Raw genomic sequence first — 15503 nt, 5'->3', positions numbered from 1 at the left:
TAAAGTGACAATTTCCTGTCTTCATGCAAAAATCACAGTTTTATTATGTCCAAATACTAAACCTTTGGCCAGTAAAAGTGTTTAAATTACTGATTTTAACGCGTTGTGCTTTATCTTCTGCTGGCCTGGATGTTTCCTTATTTTTCTCTGTCAGACTCACACTGCTTTATTCTGTGATAATTAAAATAGTGAGCTAAGTTGGCTGTTTGAGGAGTGAGAGATGATAAATTAACAATAATAAAGCACTCCAGCTTGATATTCCTCTTGAAACTAAAGTGCTTTTATCAGCTTTCCCAGAGGTGCTATCTATCATCTGATGTACTCTAAAAAAATCACATCAGATCTCCTCTCCACAGGACTGATTTCAACCTCCAGTAATGTTGTAGCTTTGACAACCAATAATTAACAACCACTTGGTATCATATAGTCAACTATCTCTATAAATGACTATTTTCAAGTGGACATTTGTAGCCCCATTTCTTCAAAACTCCACACATTTTTTGGCAATGCCTCAGGTTTACTTCCACTGCAGTGACACTAGGGGGAACTAAATAGCCTTCAATAGGCAGCCAGAAGTCCTTATAACAACCCAGTTTCACAGGAAAGTGTTTCCCTCTTGATAGGCTGATTGGTAATTGGGTAATGAGAAACTGCTCTGTGAGAAATTTGTAGGAAAAAAACTAAATGACAAACTTAAAAGCAGATGAAGGGGGATTTTGCTGTGTTCCTTGGCTGATGCTTTCACCTGATTGGGTCTAAGCCAAGAAACATTTCCCCCCTTCTGTATCCTCACATCAGCTGCTCCACCCCTCCCGTGGAAGTGAAATTTGCCCCCCTGTGCTGCAGTTTCTCCACAGTCTTTAATCTGGAGTCACTCCTACCACAGTGTGTTCCCTCAGGAAAGAGTGCGCGCCGCGTCCTGATCTTCACACGCTGCTTTACCGAACACAACAGCGGATCTATCAAGGACACAGGCTTTGAATCCAGCTTTCAAAACACAGATTTTGCTCTAAATTCTATTTTTGGGATATTGTTTTTTACCTGCATGAATGAGACCTGCAGAAAAAGTTGGCACTTGGCGGAGACTCCGTGCGTAAAGGGACTGAATCATGTATTGCGCAGAATCTCTGCTCACTTACGACTAATTTACAGGAGAGAGAAGCATCTCCACCTCACAGGATGCGAGTGGCGCGCTGAATTGTTGTTGCGTGGTTTTGGGTACCAAACTTGCGCAAAGAGCCTGATTCTGCACAAGTGTCGATTGTCGGTGGCGAGTGAGTGATTTGACACAATGGCAGCACTACGGAGGAAATTTGGCGAGGACTATCAGGTGGTGAACACCAACCGGAGCATGACTTTTTCCGCACCGGTGAAGAGGAAGAGGCAGCGCTTTGTGGAGAAGAACGGTCGCTGCAACGTCCAGCACGGTAACCTTGGCGGGGAGACGAGCAGGTACATCTCCGATCTGTTCACCACGCTGGTGGACCTCAAGTGGCGATGGAACCTGCTCATCTTCATCCTCACTTACACAGTTGCGTGGCTGGTCATGGCTTCCATGTGGTGGGTGATCGCCTACATTCGCGGCGACCTGAGCCACGGCGGCCACGACTCGTCCTACACCCCGTGCGTCGCCAATGTGTACAACTTTCCCTCCGCGTTCCTGTTTTTCATCGAGACGGAGGCGACCATCGGCTACGGCTACCGCTACATCACGGAGAAGTGTCCGGAGGGCATCATCCTGTTCCTGTTCCAGTCGCTGCTGGGCTCCATCGTGGACGCCTTTCTCATCGGCTGCATGTTCATCAAGATGTCGCAGCCCAAGAAGCGCGCCGAGACGCTCATGTTCAGCCAGGACGCGGTCATTTCGCAGCGGGACGGAAAGTTGTGCCTCATGTTCCGAGTGGGGAACCTGCGCAACAGCCACATGGTGTCCGCGCAGATCAGGTGCAAACTCATCAAGGTAGGCTACAGGTTAGACACCCAGCTGTGGAGCGCAAAGGGCTATCCAAAAGAACCCACTGCGCCATTCCAACTGTTAAAATGTCATTATCAAGGCTAATTGTCAGCCACTTAATTTGCTCTGAAATTGCTCATTATGTTTTCTGAGAGCGTTTCAAGCCATGCATTCAGTTTCCATTCATCTCCAGAATTGACTGCATTCCCTGAGGTTTTAGTAACTCCATCATAACATGTATTTTAATGAGTGACCATTTTTGCATTGAGCCCCTGAAGCCTCTACTTTTAGTGCTGGATTCACCTTGTGTGTTTGTGCTCCCCTCCCTCTTCATTTCTCAGCTGCTGAGTGTGTTGTCTGATACAGTCAGGGTCATCACAGACTGTCCCCCCTCAGTCAGCAGAACGGCTGTCAATGGGCTGTATATCTAAGTTCTCCCTCTGCTCCAGCTGTCCACGGATGAGATAAATGGGCCCCCGGGGGACAGTATAAGTGGGGAACTATACCTATTGATTAAAAGATCAATTGAGCCAATTCTTATAGTTAGTGGGCCACAATGAGTTGAATAATTCCCAAGGCCACTCTTTCCTGAAGATAAAAATGCTACTAATCTGAAGCCCTGAGCGCTGACAGTGATGCTGCTTTTTATGGGGCACATGCTGGTTTCAGAGCCGAAAACATCCCGAGGATGAAAGCAGAGCCGAGGCAGCTGCTGGCAGCTATGATAAAAGAGAAAAAAACTAAATTTTTGTGTCGTGCAACTTTGCAAATGAATGTAAAACTGCAGTGTCAAACAGCTTTTTTTTTTCTAGGTTGCACTTTGTGAGGGAAATGTGTTTGTCACAAGTCTTCTGAACAATATTTTATTTGTTCTCTGCAGGATTTATGTGCGATAGTTAGACAGCACATGTGTGAAGTTTTTCAGGTCCCTACAATTCACGACATTGTGTGGACTTTGTTTGAGTCTTGCACTAGTTCAACAAAGGACTGATCTCCAGTCAGCTCAAACCCTGGATGTCTAAAGGGCAGCGCTGCTTTGTTGTGACAGGCAGAGTTAGTCGTGGTTTTGTCATCTGTGTGGAGTAGCGTGATGATCTCAAGTGACAGTTTACTTTCTGAACCTTGAGGGAGAGCCACCAGTATGTTACTATTACCCGTAGTGCATCAGTGCGCGCGCTTAATGCTTTAATTTGCACTCAAATCCTAACCAGGCATATCATTTAATGTTTTATGCTCAAACCACAGTTAACAAAAAAAGAAAACCTGAAATGGTATCCATTAGAGAACTAAAAGTCACTCAACACATTAAAAGCCACGATTAAATAACTTATTATGGCCGCTGTTCAGCTCTGTTCAGGATGCTTTTAAATTTCATTACGTTATCTTTTGTTCTTTAATTAACAGGCAAGCGAGGCAAAGAGAAATATGGTGTCTTGATTGCACTTAATCAACAAAGCATCACAGAGGAACAGTCATAAAGAAAGGCAGCATCATCAAGTTTTTTTTCCTTCCACAGAGGACAGTAGTTAAACTCAGACAGCTCTGTGATAGTTGTCTCTAATGCATTCAGCTCTGTATGAAATAAGAGAATGAAAGCAGTAATAAACACCCCTGGGGCATACTGTAATGGTTTGACCTCTGTCAGATTCGTCTCCGCAACCAGTATGCCGATATTACACATAACGCAGTGCTAGAATTGCCTCTCTAATGGCATCTGGAGCCTCTATAGGTTTATTATTAAAGAGGAACTTTTGGCAGTTTGAATAATGGTGTGTTCATGATACCATAACACAGAGTATAACTAGTCTGGGCTGAAATGTATCACACCATCAGCTCTGATTTGTAGCATGTAAAGCAGCGCAGGAACTGCTGCAGCTCTGTTGCAGATTGAGATCCAGTGTTTTCACAGCACAGATAGCTTACTCAGCCTTTACCTCTCAGGTTTAAGGGATGAACTTGTGCAACATAATTACTGCAAAACAAACTCCGAACATTTGTCATATGATTTGCTCTGACCCATCTGTTTTTCTGTAATTTTCTTTTAATCAGTTCTTGGCTTTCTGTTAATTAGATTTCAGTGATGATACTGATCTGGGAATTCTGCCAGGAAATAATGATTTTTTATTTATTTATTTTTTTAAATGATCACTACATTATCTTTTCAAGCCACAACTATTTATATGTTGGTGGAAGGTCAGACATCCAGGACATCTTCATCATCTGCTAAAAAGCATCATGCTCAGTGCAATTAGTTATGCCCAGAGGACAAACAGTAAACAGCCACAACGTGTTTTTTGCGTTCGCTTTTATCCACTGCAGCTTCGCGGACAACATCTCGAAACAGATGCAGGAAATCGTAACATTTTACGATGGAGCTTCTGTTTTCTTGAGATTCTGGACTAACTGGGCTGTTTAAACTGTGTGCAGGGTTGCTGCATTGTTGTTTAAGCGCCCATAAAGCTACGTCATTGTGGTGTCAGACTGCACAGTGGCGTATTGTGGACTAAATTGACTGTACATCACCCCGTAGTACTACACCTGCACTGAGGAAACAATGCCCTGGCTTGTGTTCAGGTAACACACAGCTCAAGGTCACTGTCGGACGGGTTGCCCACAAAGCTGACTGGAGAAATGAGGCATGCTGCAGTAAATCCTAATGATGGAACTGTGTAAACGCGCTGTGACACGGCAGTAGCAGTCAATTACTGGGAGAGTCGGGGATTGGCCTGGGCTGTAAATTCTAATGGGACCTAGATACTCTGGATTGCAGTTAAAAGGTGAAGTTGGTTTGTATGTAGTAAGTACCTCACGTAAGCACATTATGATGACGCACATTTTGGTGCAGGATATGAACTCTTCAACTTTATTTTGCTCACAGTTTTACATAATGATGCAGGAAACAGTGATAGAATATTCCCGTTGCCTGCATCTGTCTTCTGGCTATCAACGTTGGAGTCGGCCTTGATCTGCTCAAGTTCTCCTAAATAACATTTTAGGAAATATTTAGTAAAAAACTAGGCACTCAGCACAATGGATGACTGCTGGTAATCAGTTTATCACCTTGCAGCATCCGAATAGATGCTGCTGCTGCAGTCTAATTGGTGGGACTTTCCTGTGATATGTTTGAGTAGGTATATATGAGAGAGGGTTAGTTTGCCTACATTCATTTTACCAGTTGAAGGTTTGACGACTAAAACAACATAAAAAGAGTTGTGAAGTGGCAGGCGGTGCATGGTGTTTCCACATTTTTAAACGTCCTCAGTGTTGCTTAAAGCTGTGCTAGGCAACTTTTTGGGGGGCAAAAACTCCATAATAATCTTTCAGCATATTGTGATTCAAGCGCTCTGAGAGGAAACCAGACTTCTGCACCTCCTCTTGGTTCTGTTTTGAGGCTGTACAAAGTTCAACCAATACAGGAGACTTCAACCAAGCACAGGTCTATTCAGAGAATGCAGATGCACGAGCACATCTCTTTAAATGGTGGACAGCCTGATTCAATGGCAGTAAAAGTTGTTATTCCAGCATTGGGTAACTACCCTGCAAAGCAACCTAAAAAAAAAAAAGGAAGACAGACTTGTCACACTTCAGACATAGATGTGGTAATTAAAGGCAATGTACAAAGCCATGTTCTTGGCAAATTCAAACATGCTATGCCACAAAAAAATGGATCCGTATGAATCTAAAACTCAACTGATTTCAACAGCATCATTTTCAGTTTTCCCCCATGTTCCGTGGCACACATAGCAAAGCTTTGACCTTTATTAATAACATTTGTTATTCAGTGTTCCTTCGCCAAAGTGCACGCTGGGAGTTGTCCTACAGATTTTTTTTATGGGAAAATGAATGTCCAGAATTGAGGACGCCCCAAATAGCTCCTCTCACTTTGCAACTCTGTAAGTCCTCGCTAGGAAATATTGAGAAATATTTAAAGGCCCTTGTAGGGAAAATTGACTCAGATGTAGCCACAGCCCAAAGAACCGGGACAATCGTGTCGTCTGAGTGTGATTTTTTTTCATTAGATATTGTTTTTCATCTAACGAGATACTAAACTTACGCCCACATGAAACAAATGTTATTATCAGCAGAAAAACTATTCCCTGGCAGGACGACATACTCTATATCCATAATGCATATTAACCTAAAAAGATAAAAGTCCTTGAATTTCCATAAATATTAATGCAGCGTTCATTAATAAATCAATAGAATGCAGAGGTGCACTGACCCTTGCAGCACAAGTGGAATATGATTTTTGAAAAAAAAGAAAAGCATGTTTGCATGTGGTTTGCCAGCAGTGCATGGAAGTAACGCGCTCATGCTAGCATGAAAAAAAACTGCGAAGAAACAGAAGCAGTAAACAGCAGCAGTGATACAGACGGAAGAGAGTGACAGCTGGGCGGTGCTCGTCAGTGTCAACAGAAGCTCGTCTCACTAGGTTGGTCTATAGCAGGAGATAAACGATAAGAGCTCGCAGCAGATAGACAGGCATGGATGCAGCGTGGATGTCAACATGACATCCCAGTATCTCCCACTGCTTAACTCAGAGGGGCCGAACAGAAAAAGCAGGAGAAAGAAGAGACTGAAAGAGAGACAGCTGAATTAGCTTTAATGCTGCTGTGGGGAGATCGGAAATGGCAGCTCCGGTGTGACATCTGTGCGAGTGTTACGTTTGATGCCAAAGCTCAAAGGTTCAGGCCGGACATATGCGCTGACACACTTGAATGACGCAAACACACAAAGAGAAATGCATGTACATGTTCTCCTTCGTTGTCACTGTTTGGGTTTCTTTGCATTTTTCCCACACACACACACACATACACACTCGCTCACACACACTGAGGAAGAAGTGAGTCACCGAGGAAAAGGGTCTGCTTTCACTCAACCTGGATCTCAGGTGGTAAATTAAGCACCGCCGCTATATCAGGACCTCTTCTAAGGGCCATTAATTCCCCCCTTGTGGCCCTGACTGTTTAGCTGAAGTAAGAGAACACACAAGGCTTTCACCTTGTTAAAACCTTTCAGTGTTAGGCAGGTTTCCCCTTCCTTGGTAGAGCTATAATTTTCCTGCCACACTTTGGTGCTAGTAAATGGAGCTGTGAACAGTATCTTAAAATCAGCAGCTTCACTTTCATAACTAGAACGTTTCAGATGTGACTTCTCAGGAAATTGGTTTCCAATCTTATTGACTTGTGCGAGCCTTGCTGACAAATGGGACACCTGGCTGCACTATGTCAAAGACAATTTACTTAGCCTACAATTTATTTCTCAATGATTGGGGGAACAAAAATAAACTAAAGCATCTTGTAAATATGACAGGCTTTTAGAAGGGGCTTTGACATGCTCCTCCTTTCTCTATAGGAGATGGAGGAAGCATTTCCAGGAGTGAAGAGTTCAACAGTAAGATGGGAAAATTAATTGCATTGCCACCATCATTGTATTAGACCTGTATTTAAATGTAATGAAATCACAAGTTTTGCCTGTTTTTGACACCTTTATGCCTAAGAGAAGCTGCTGAGGGATGGAGGCAGGGAGCTGATTAATTCTGATTTAAGTAGAAACACTGCACTGGTGAATTTCAAATGGAAATTTACCTGAAGGACCATCAATATGCTAATCTATTCATAAAAACAATATTATCCCATATGCACATAAGACATAATAAAAACAGTGACTTTATTGCGCATTTAAAGGAATTGTTTGGGAAGATTTCAGGAAATATTTGTTTGACGTCAGATCAGGAGGTTGATACCACGTTGTTATCTGTTTTGTTAAACATAAGGCTACAACCAGCTGCCTGTTAGCTTAGCATAGCATAAAGACTGGAAACAGCTAGCCAGGCTCCATCTGAAGATGGAAATACATTTTTGGATCTCTTAAACAAGCTATGGTGTGAGCTTTAAAGGTGTTGGTAGGTGGATTTAGTTGGCATTAGACTCAGCCAGGTTAGGGTCTTAAACCTGCAGTCTTTCTAAGCAGCAGGCGACTCCTGTGGTTGAAAAAAGAAGTCAGATTCTATAGAAGTATATGAGAAAATGACTCACTACTTCTCACTTGATTTGCGACTTCACTAAACATTTCATGAGTGTATGCGCTAAATTAGTAGGTTAGAGACTTTTGAATACAGCTTGATGTTCACTTTGTAAATGTTGGTCCCACTTAGTTAAAAACAGATACTAATGTCGTGTATCTTTGAAGGCGCGGCTGCCTTTGTAATTTACAGGTCGCTACCGTATCACAGTGTATTGTGTCCTCGACCTCTCGCTCAAATCCACTGGTCATTCGTCATGTCGGATTTCCAAATACCAAGATATTCCTCCAATTAAAATTATGTCAGACAACATTCTGGGCAAAAATCCACTCCTTGGAAACGATGTAGTTTCTCAGTTAAATGAAGAAGTTTCTCGTCTGAATTGCCCCTTTTTATCTATAATTAAGGGCTTGCAGGAAGAGGATATAAATTTACGACTGGATAAGTAAACATGGAATTCAGTTCATAACAGGGTTCATTCCTCATCAATATGCGAGTGACATGGATTCCGACAGTTCGTCCTTACCCAACACTATACTGAAGAGAAATCTGATTGACGTTTCACCCTGATGTGAACTGTCTGTGCCCTTGATGCAAAAATCAAACAGGAACTCCTCTCCACACTATTGGATGGACTTTATAAGTAGGGGCAAGATGTATTCTAAACTCTCTCAAAGGTATCTAGGATTCCTTTCAACCAATCCGTCACCACTGACAGCAGTATTTGGGGTGGTTGCTAAAGAAGCTAGCACATCAAAATATACATTAAATACTCGTGCATCTACATCTCTGACTGCTAGACGGCTACTTTTTCGTCAGTGGAAAGATTAAAAACACCATACACTCACTGGATTAGAGATCTAATGAAGTTTTTACAACTAGAGAAAGTCAGATCCACTCTGGTGGGATCTATACTGACAAGTTCTGGCAGCTACTCATCTCACACGTTGACAATTGCAAACTGGATATGACATCCTGAGCATGACTGTATCTGAAAAAAACATGTCTGATATTATCTGTTGCAAATGGCCACAGTATGAGATGTCCTGTCCCTTACACTCTTTTATTTCGATTTTTTTTCAAATTTTTTCAGTTGTTTTTATTTTATTACTTACTTTTTAATATACAGTTTGTGAATGTAAATTTATACTTAAAGTGATATTAAATTCAACTCTCACCAAGAAACTGAATAGAGTTTCCCAAAATATCAAACAACGTAATATATAAACTGGGATTCAGACAGAAAAGGGGTCATGTTGTTTGCAGTCAAAGAAATATTATCCAGGAAGTCCAGTGGGAGTAAACAGATTAATGCATTTAAAGCTTGTCAGTAGCCAAAACACTTCACATTGGTTTGACTCACAGATCATGACTCTGGAAAGCATCACACAAGGAAAACAGGAGAATTATCACAATATGTGCTTGTATGTGATCGATTAACGCAGCATCATTGAGAAGGACATTGTGTTGCAGCTAAAGTTGAGTCTGTGTCAGCTGGAAACCCAGCTGTACCTCCATCCAAAGCCTAATCCAGACAGCGACTGTTGCAGTTTTACATCTTTTCCTTTTAGAAACACCAAAGACAAGTTATATCATTTCACTGATTCCAAGAACACACCCCGTGGACTGACAGATAGGAGGAACCGACAGCTTTTTAACAGCGTTTCTTCTCTTCATTTTTTTTTTTTCTGTTTGGACATCCAAACAATGTGATGTGAAACATCCGCCTTTCTTGCTTTTTTGATATAAATTCAGCGGACATGTAACATAGGCTTCCTGTCTGCGTATTGCGGGAGCACCCATCACTGATGCAGCATGATGGGTGACACTTTTCCCTCACGAAGGCGAGCCAGGGATCTGTGGGCACAGACATCTTCCTGTGAAATGTCACACCCCTCTGTCCTCCACATCACTGTGAATACAAATGACAGTCTGTTTGCCATCTGCGGACCAAGTGGCTCCTCACTCAAAGGCCCAGGGAGACTCTTCTGCATGCAAGTTAGCACAGGGCGACTGGGAGAACTTCTTGGATCGAGCCATAGCGGAATACAACTTAGTTTAGGTAACACATTTTATCTATGCAAATAGAAGGTTTAATTTGAGTTTTGGGATTATTTTTTTTTAAATTCATGTGAGTTGATGGCTTTTATCGGTTTTCATCCTTGGCTTTTTCTTTTGTGCTTCTTTTCCTTCGGTTTCTTGTGCTTCCTCCTTAGTCAAATGTATTAATTTAACACCTAAAAGAGTACTTTGATTAGCTTTGGTTTATTAAGAGCAAGCACGAGTGTCTTCTCCATAATCCAATGATACTTGTCTTTGGGGCCAGGCTGCTGCAGAGTTTCAGTGCACTCTAAAGTGCTGGCAAGGAGGAAGTGTGTACAAGGTGTCTTACAAAATAAACATTGCCAATGTTGTCTGACAGAGATTTTGAGAAAATGAGAGAACCCCTTTATATTTAACTTAAACTGCAACATCACAGTAGCGGTGTGGCCTCTTGTGGATGTATCAATGTCAAACTAGTCCTTTTTGTGTATTTATATGTCAAAATCCATCAATTTATCTGCCAAAAAAAAAAATCTTTTGTTCACTCTTCCTACTCTGAGACAAATAAAAACTTAATCCAACAAACTGTCATCATAGATTATCAGGAGGATTAAGCTACACTTCTTCCCACTTTACAAAGATGTAGGTCTCTCAGGCAAACGAGCACTAGGAGCTGTGTCAGAGGTGTATATTCAAGTGGCATCATTTCAAGGCAGCACCAGTATGACTGAGCCTGAGATCAGAGATAATGTTCTTTATTATCATCCCCTTCCTCTAAAAATAGGGATGATGGAAGCATTACCTCAACAGCTACGATCACCGTTAGTTTACAGGCTTCGGCAAACCTGCTTTTCAACACTGAAACAACTCCCTTAATACTTCAACATCCTCCCAAACACCCCATCTCATAGGATACCATGCACACCTACAGTAGTTGTAAAGGATACTGGGTGAAAAATGTCCACCAAAGTGGTACCAATTGTCCAGCAGAGATAACAGGAAGTCTGGCTGCCTGGCAAAGGAGTCTTGCATCCTGATCACCAGCCACCCAAAAGGTCATAAAACTCCATAATGTTGTGAATGAAGGCATTTGCATTTTCTGCACAACAGTGAGGCAGTGCATTGGATTCTGGACTTCTACTCTCTTGTACATCAGGTTTGTTCCCTGCTAGTCCAGCTGTACTGACTGTGTCCTTAAAGGGAGCGTTTCAAATGCTCTTATTTGCTTTCTTAGCTGGAGTAAGATGAGAAGATGGGTACCGCTCTCATCTCGGTAAATATGAAGCTGGAGACGGTTGCCATAGCCGGGACCAGCAACTTCCTGAAGTCTCTGTTGGTTGCCTGGCAACTGGTCCAAGCCAAGAAATAGTCCAAACCATAAATCGTCATAAAACTGTGAATTGGCAGCAGGTTTTTTTTACACTGCGGTTTTGTTTGGTTTAAACCAACAAGAATTACCATGTAATCAATGGGCTTTAGCGATGCTAGTAGGCAGATTTTGTTGGTTTTGGACAAAGAAAGTTTCCAGTCTTGTTGCTGTAAGCTAGCTGGCTGCTGGCTGTAACTTCCTCTGTAGCATACAGATGAAAGAGGTATTCATGTTTTTATGTAATTCTCTGAAAGAAATAAGAATATTCCTCAAAATCTAAAATTTAAACAAAAAAAAAAGTTTGAATAACACAAGATGGAAATATTTAACCAGATATCTTAATTTATAACGTTAAATGCCCATTTCAGTAACCTGTGTCAGTGTTTTTATTTCTCTAAATCTGGATGTTTCCAACGATCAGAAACTGAAAGTTTCCCATAATAGTTTACATATTTAAAATTTTGCTTAGGTTCTGTTAAATTCTGAGAACTTTCAGTTTCAATCTGAATTTGTGGATCCTAAAAAGGGTCTTTTTTTATTTTTAAATTTTTTTTTTTAACTGCTCAGCTTTAAAATACAAGTTAAGATTTTCAATTTAAGATTTTGCATACATTTACGCAAAAGGTTTTCAAAGTAGCCCTGTGATAGACTGGTGACTTGTCCAGGGTGTCCCCTGCCTTCACCCTGAGTCAGCTGGGAGGCTCCAGCCCCTCCGTGACCTTAAAGAGGATTAAGCGGTGTATAGATAATGGAGATAATGGATGGTTTTTAAAGTCAAATACTGGCTACATTTCATGATGAAGTAAACTTAAATAATTCTTGCTTTCTTCCATAACCCGTGCACTGACCTCATGGAGAAAGAAAGTTAAAAGATTATTTAGAAACATTGCTTTTTTTCAGTAAATAGGTAAATGTAATGTGCTCTGATTATCCGTGTTTTCAGTCCCGGCAGACCCCAGAGGGAGAGTTCCTGCCCCTGGACCAGTGTGAGCTGGACGTAGGTTTTGGGACGGGGGCGGACCAGCTCTTCTTGGTGTCGCCTCTAACCATCTGCCACGAGATCAACACCAACAGCCCGTTCTTCGATCTGTCGCAGCGCTCGCTCATGAACGAGCAGTTTGAGATTGTTGTTATTCTGGAGGGCATCGTAGAGACCACAGGTTGGAGCAAATTCTTATATCTGAATGTATTTATTTATTTTATAAATAACTTTGGATAAGGGTTCTTGTCCTAAATCATTTGTTTCATCATCGTACAGCCTGTGGCATACAGCCTTTCTCGGTAATATGAAATAAAATATTTAACAGAATGTTTAATTTCATGGTATTTAATTATTCAACAGCGTACGGCTGTATCCATCGCTGTTGTATTTTTTCATGTCTCTGTCTCTCTTTTCCCTGAAGCACTTTTTATTTCTGCCTCCTGACTGGCTCTACGTCCATCTTTAATTAATAGTCCACTTTCTACAATTTTCTTAGTAACCTTACAGTGATTTTAGTCATTTCCTTTTTTTTAAAAAAAAAATCTTTATCTTGTCTGCATGGGAAATGTTCCTCTACTTTCTTTCTTCTTTCCATCATAGGTATGACATGCCAGGCCAGGACATCTTACACCGAGGATGAAGTCTTGTGGGGCCATCGTTTCCTGCCTGTCATGTCGCTGGAGGAGGGCTTTTTCAGAGTCGACTACTCCCAGTTCCACAACACCTTCGAGGTCCCTACGCCTCCGTACAGTGTCAAAGAGCAAGAGGAGAAGTCCTCACTGACATCGCCCAACCCGCTACCTGTTGCACCCACTCCTTCCTCCCCTCTGCTGGGCAACGGTGGTCGAGGAGGCCGCAGGGAAAGACTCCTGTCAGCCGACTATGCAGACCATGTGGAGGACCAAGCCTCCAGGCTGCCCAGCAAACTCCAGCGCATGAGCTCCACCAAGGAGGAGCACCTCTGGAAGGGGCTGAAGACCGGGCCAGCGTTGCCTGGAGGGAAAGCCTCCAGCACGGGGGACCTGCCACTTAGTATTCAGAGGCTGAGGTCCAGCTCCATCCCAGCTGTGAGGCATGGACAGCCGGAGGAGCAGGTCCAGCTGTTGTCCCTGGATGGAGAAGCAGAGGAGAGCGAGCTGGAAAAACATAGACAGCCAGCAGCCATAAGCACCATGGCTGCTCCAGCTCCAACAGTGCAGATCCCGTTGGTCGGGAGTCGGCCGGAGGACAACCTGCCGCCCAAGCTGCGCAGAATGAATGCTGACCGCTGAATTCTGCAGTCGAAGCCACCTTTAAGACTAAAAACACTTTGAAAACTCAATCAGGCTTGATGGGCATTGCATATAAATAAAGACAACTGTGATATAAGTTTTATTTTTTTTCTGCAGGTTTTGTCCAGTATTTTACTTTTACTTATGGGCTCTCTACTATGTTGTCCATTGCCACAAATAGAAGGACAACACCAATAAGCCATCCATCCGCTCATACTGTGAGTCAGTTTTGATAGATCACCATCTGTGCCCCCCCACTGACTTCGAACACTTCTGTCCTTGTGCTTGTTTCTTTCATTTCTGTTCAGAGTCACATCAAAGACTTTCTAATTGTCTCCAACTACTGTACAAGTTTCTCAGTTGAACAAGCACCAAAGTGGCAGTTATAAATAAGACTGACCTGCGTTGACCGTCTGCTAAACTGCCCCCCTCCCGCCCCCGCCCAAGAACAGTGAGTGTCCAGTCAGCGCTTTAGCAAAGATAACCATGCATGGCAAGCCTGTCTAGCTTTGGACTTGTCCACATGCTGAAGTGCAGCAAAGAGTGTGCAAGGTGGTGACTTTCTTTAGCCATTTCAAAATGAAAAACAGGATCAAAAGTGTAAGAAAATGATGGAGAAGTTTGTGTATATGTAAGTCACAATCAGTAGCAGGTGCAGCTAACTAACTACCTACAGCAAGAGCCCAACATTACTTCGGCCAATGCAAAGGAGAACATCACAAACTAGTTTTACAGCCCCGTCCGTCCCCGTCTATCTATCTATCTATCTATCTATCTATCTATCTATCTATCTATCTATCTATCTATCTATCTATCTATCTATCTATCTATCTATCTATCTATCTAATGTTAGCATCTCTATCTGGCTCGTTGTTTGTTTTGGCTTCAGCCCAAGCCACCTGAGACAGTGTTAGATTTGGCAGTAAAATGGCTCGACCACATCCTGCAAGTAAATTTTCTTATAATGGCAAAGGTGGAGAATGAGATTCTAATACAGTATAGTTTTGGTCAAATTCAGCAAATAATTCTTCATGATCTGACACCTTTTCGCTCGTGTTCGTTCAAAGCACTGGCTCAGTAAATGGAAAACAAATAAAGTGGCTCAGACCGATCAGTACATCACTACTGAGGCATTATATGCACGTTTAAGCTCTACATAAAATCTGACATGCGCTATAATTATCGACAATCTTTCCCCAGAATCGCTCACTTCACGTCACAAAAAATACTACACAATAAGCAGCCAGATGGGGAACAAAATAATATTCGCATTGAACATCTTTCTTTAGCACACTCACTAGCTCTGCTCTGCCACACAAAAACAAGAACCTGTTTATTTATTTCCATGTTTTCTACCTGCGTCATCATTTGTTGATGACTTTCTACATATAACGTATCAGCTTTAAGGCCAGTTCATGGTTACTGCATCCCTGTGGGCTGACCGATGCTGACGTTAAACACACACGTGGTACTATTCCTACAACGATGCTTGCATGTTGCGTTGATCCTCATATCAAACAGAAGAACACACATGGCTCCTGTGTGTGTTTCAGAAGGCGTCATAAGCAAAAGCGTAAGTCAAAAAAGTGTAAAAAAAAAAAACAACAACAAAAAACAAACAATAAATGTGGTTTTAGTTGAGGAAGAACAAGAAAACAATACTTGAAAAAACAAAATTACCATGTGCTAGAAAAGAGAAGAAAATTATAAGTAACTGAATTACTTACAAAGAAAAATGTATATATTGGAATGAAAAGAAATGACTGGAAGCAATATGGTTATGGTGCACTGGATACCAACGCAATATGATAAAACCAATTACTTCACACTTTCTACAGGGTACAGCAGCTACTTACAGA

The 15503-nt window shown here is 42.0% G+C and overlaps 1 protein-coding gene across 1 annotated transcript; it reads left to right on the top strand.

Annotated features, from left to right (window-relative positions):
* Window positions 1-1291: 1291 nt before the first annotated feature.
* On the top strand, window positions 1292-13644 carry LOC103370897 (G protein-activated inward rectifier potassium channel 1-like). Its single transcript, XM_008300086.1, has 3 exons — window positions 1292-1960; window positions 12335-12551; window positions 12974-13644. Exons 1-3 carry the CDS (start codon window positions 1292-1294, stop codon window positions 13642-13644), a joined length of 1557 nt encoding a protein of 518 aa, XP_008298308.1.
* Window positions 13645-15503: the final 1859 nt, after the last annotated feature.

The sequence above is a fragment of the Stegastes partitus genome, unplaced genomic scaffold (assembly GCF_000690725.1).
Source record: "Stegastes partitus isolate 25-593 unplaced genomic scaffold, Stegastes_partitus-1.0.2 Scaffold1497, whole genome shotgun sequence".
Taxonomy (NCBI): Eukaryota; Metazoa; Chordata; class Actinopteri; family Pomacentridae; genus Stegastes; species Stegastes partitus.
Note: the sequence above shows the minus strand (reverse complement) of the source record. Positions and strands in the feature narration are given on the sequence as shown.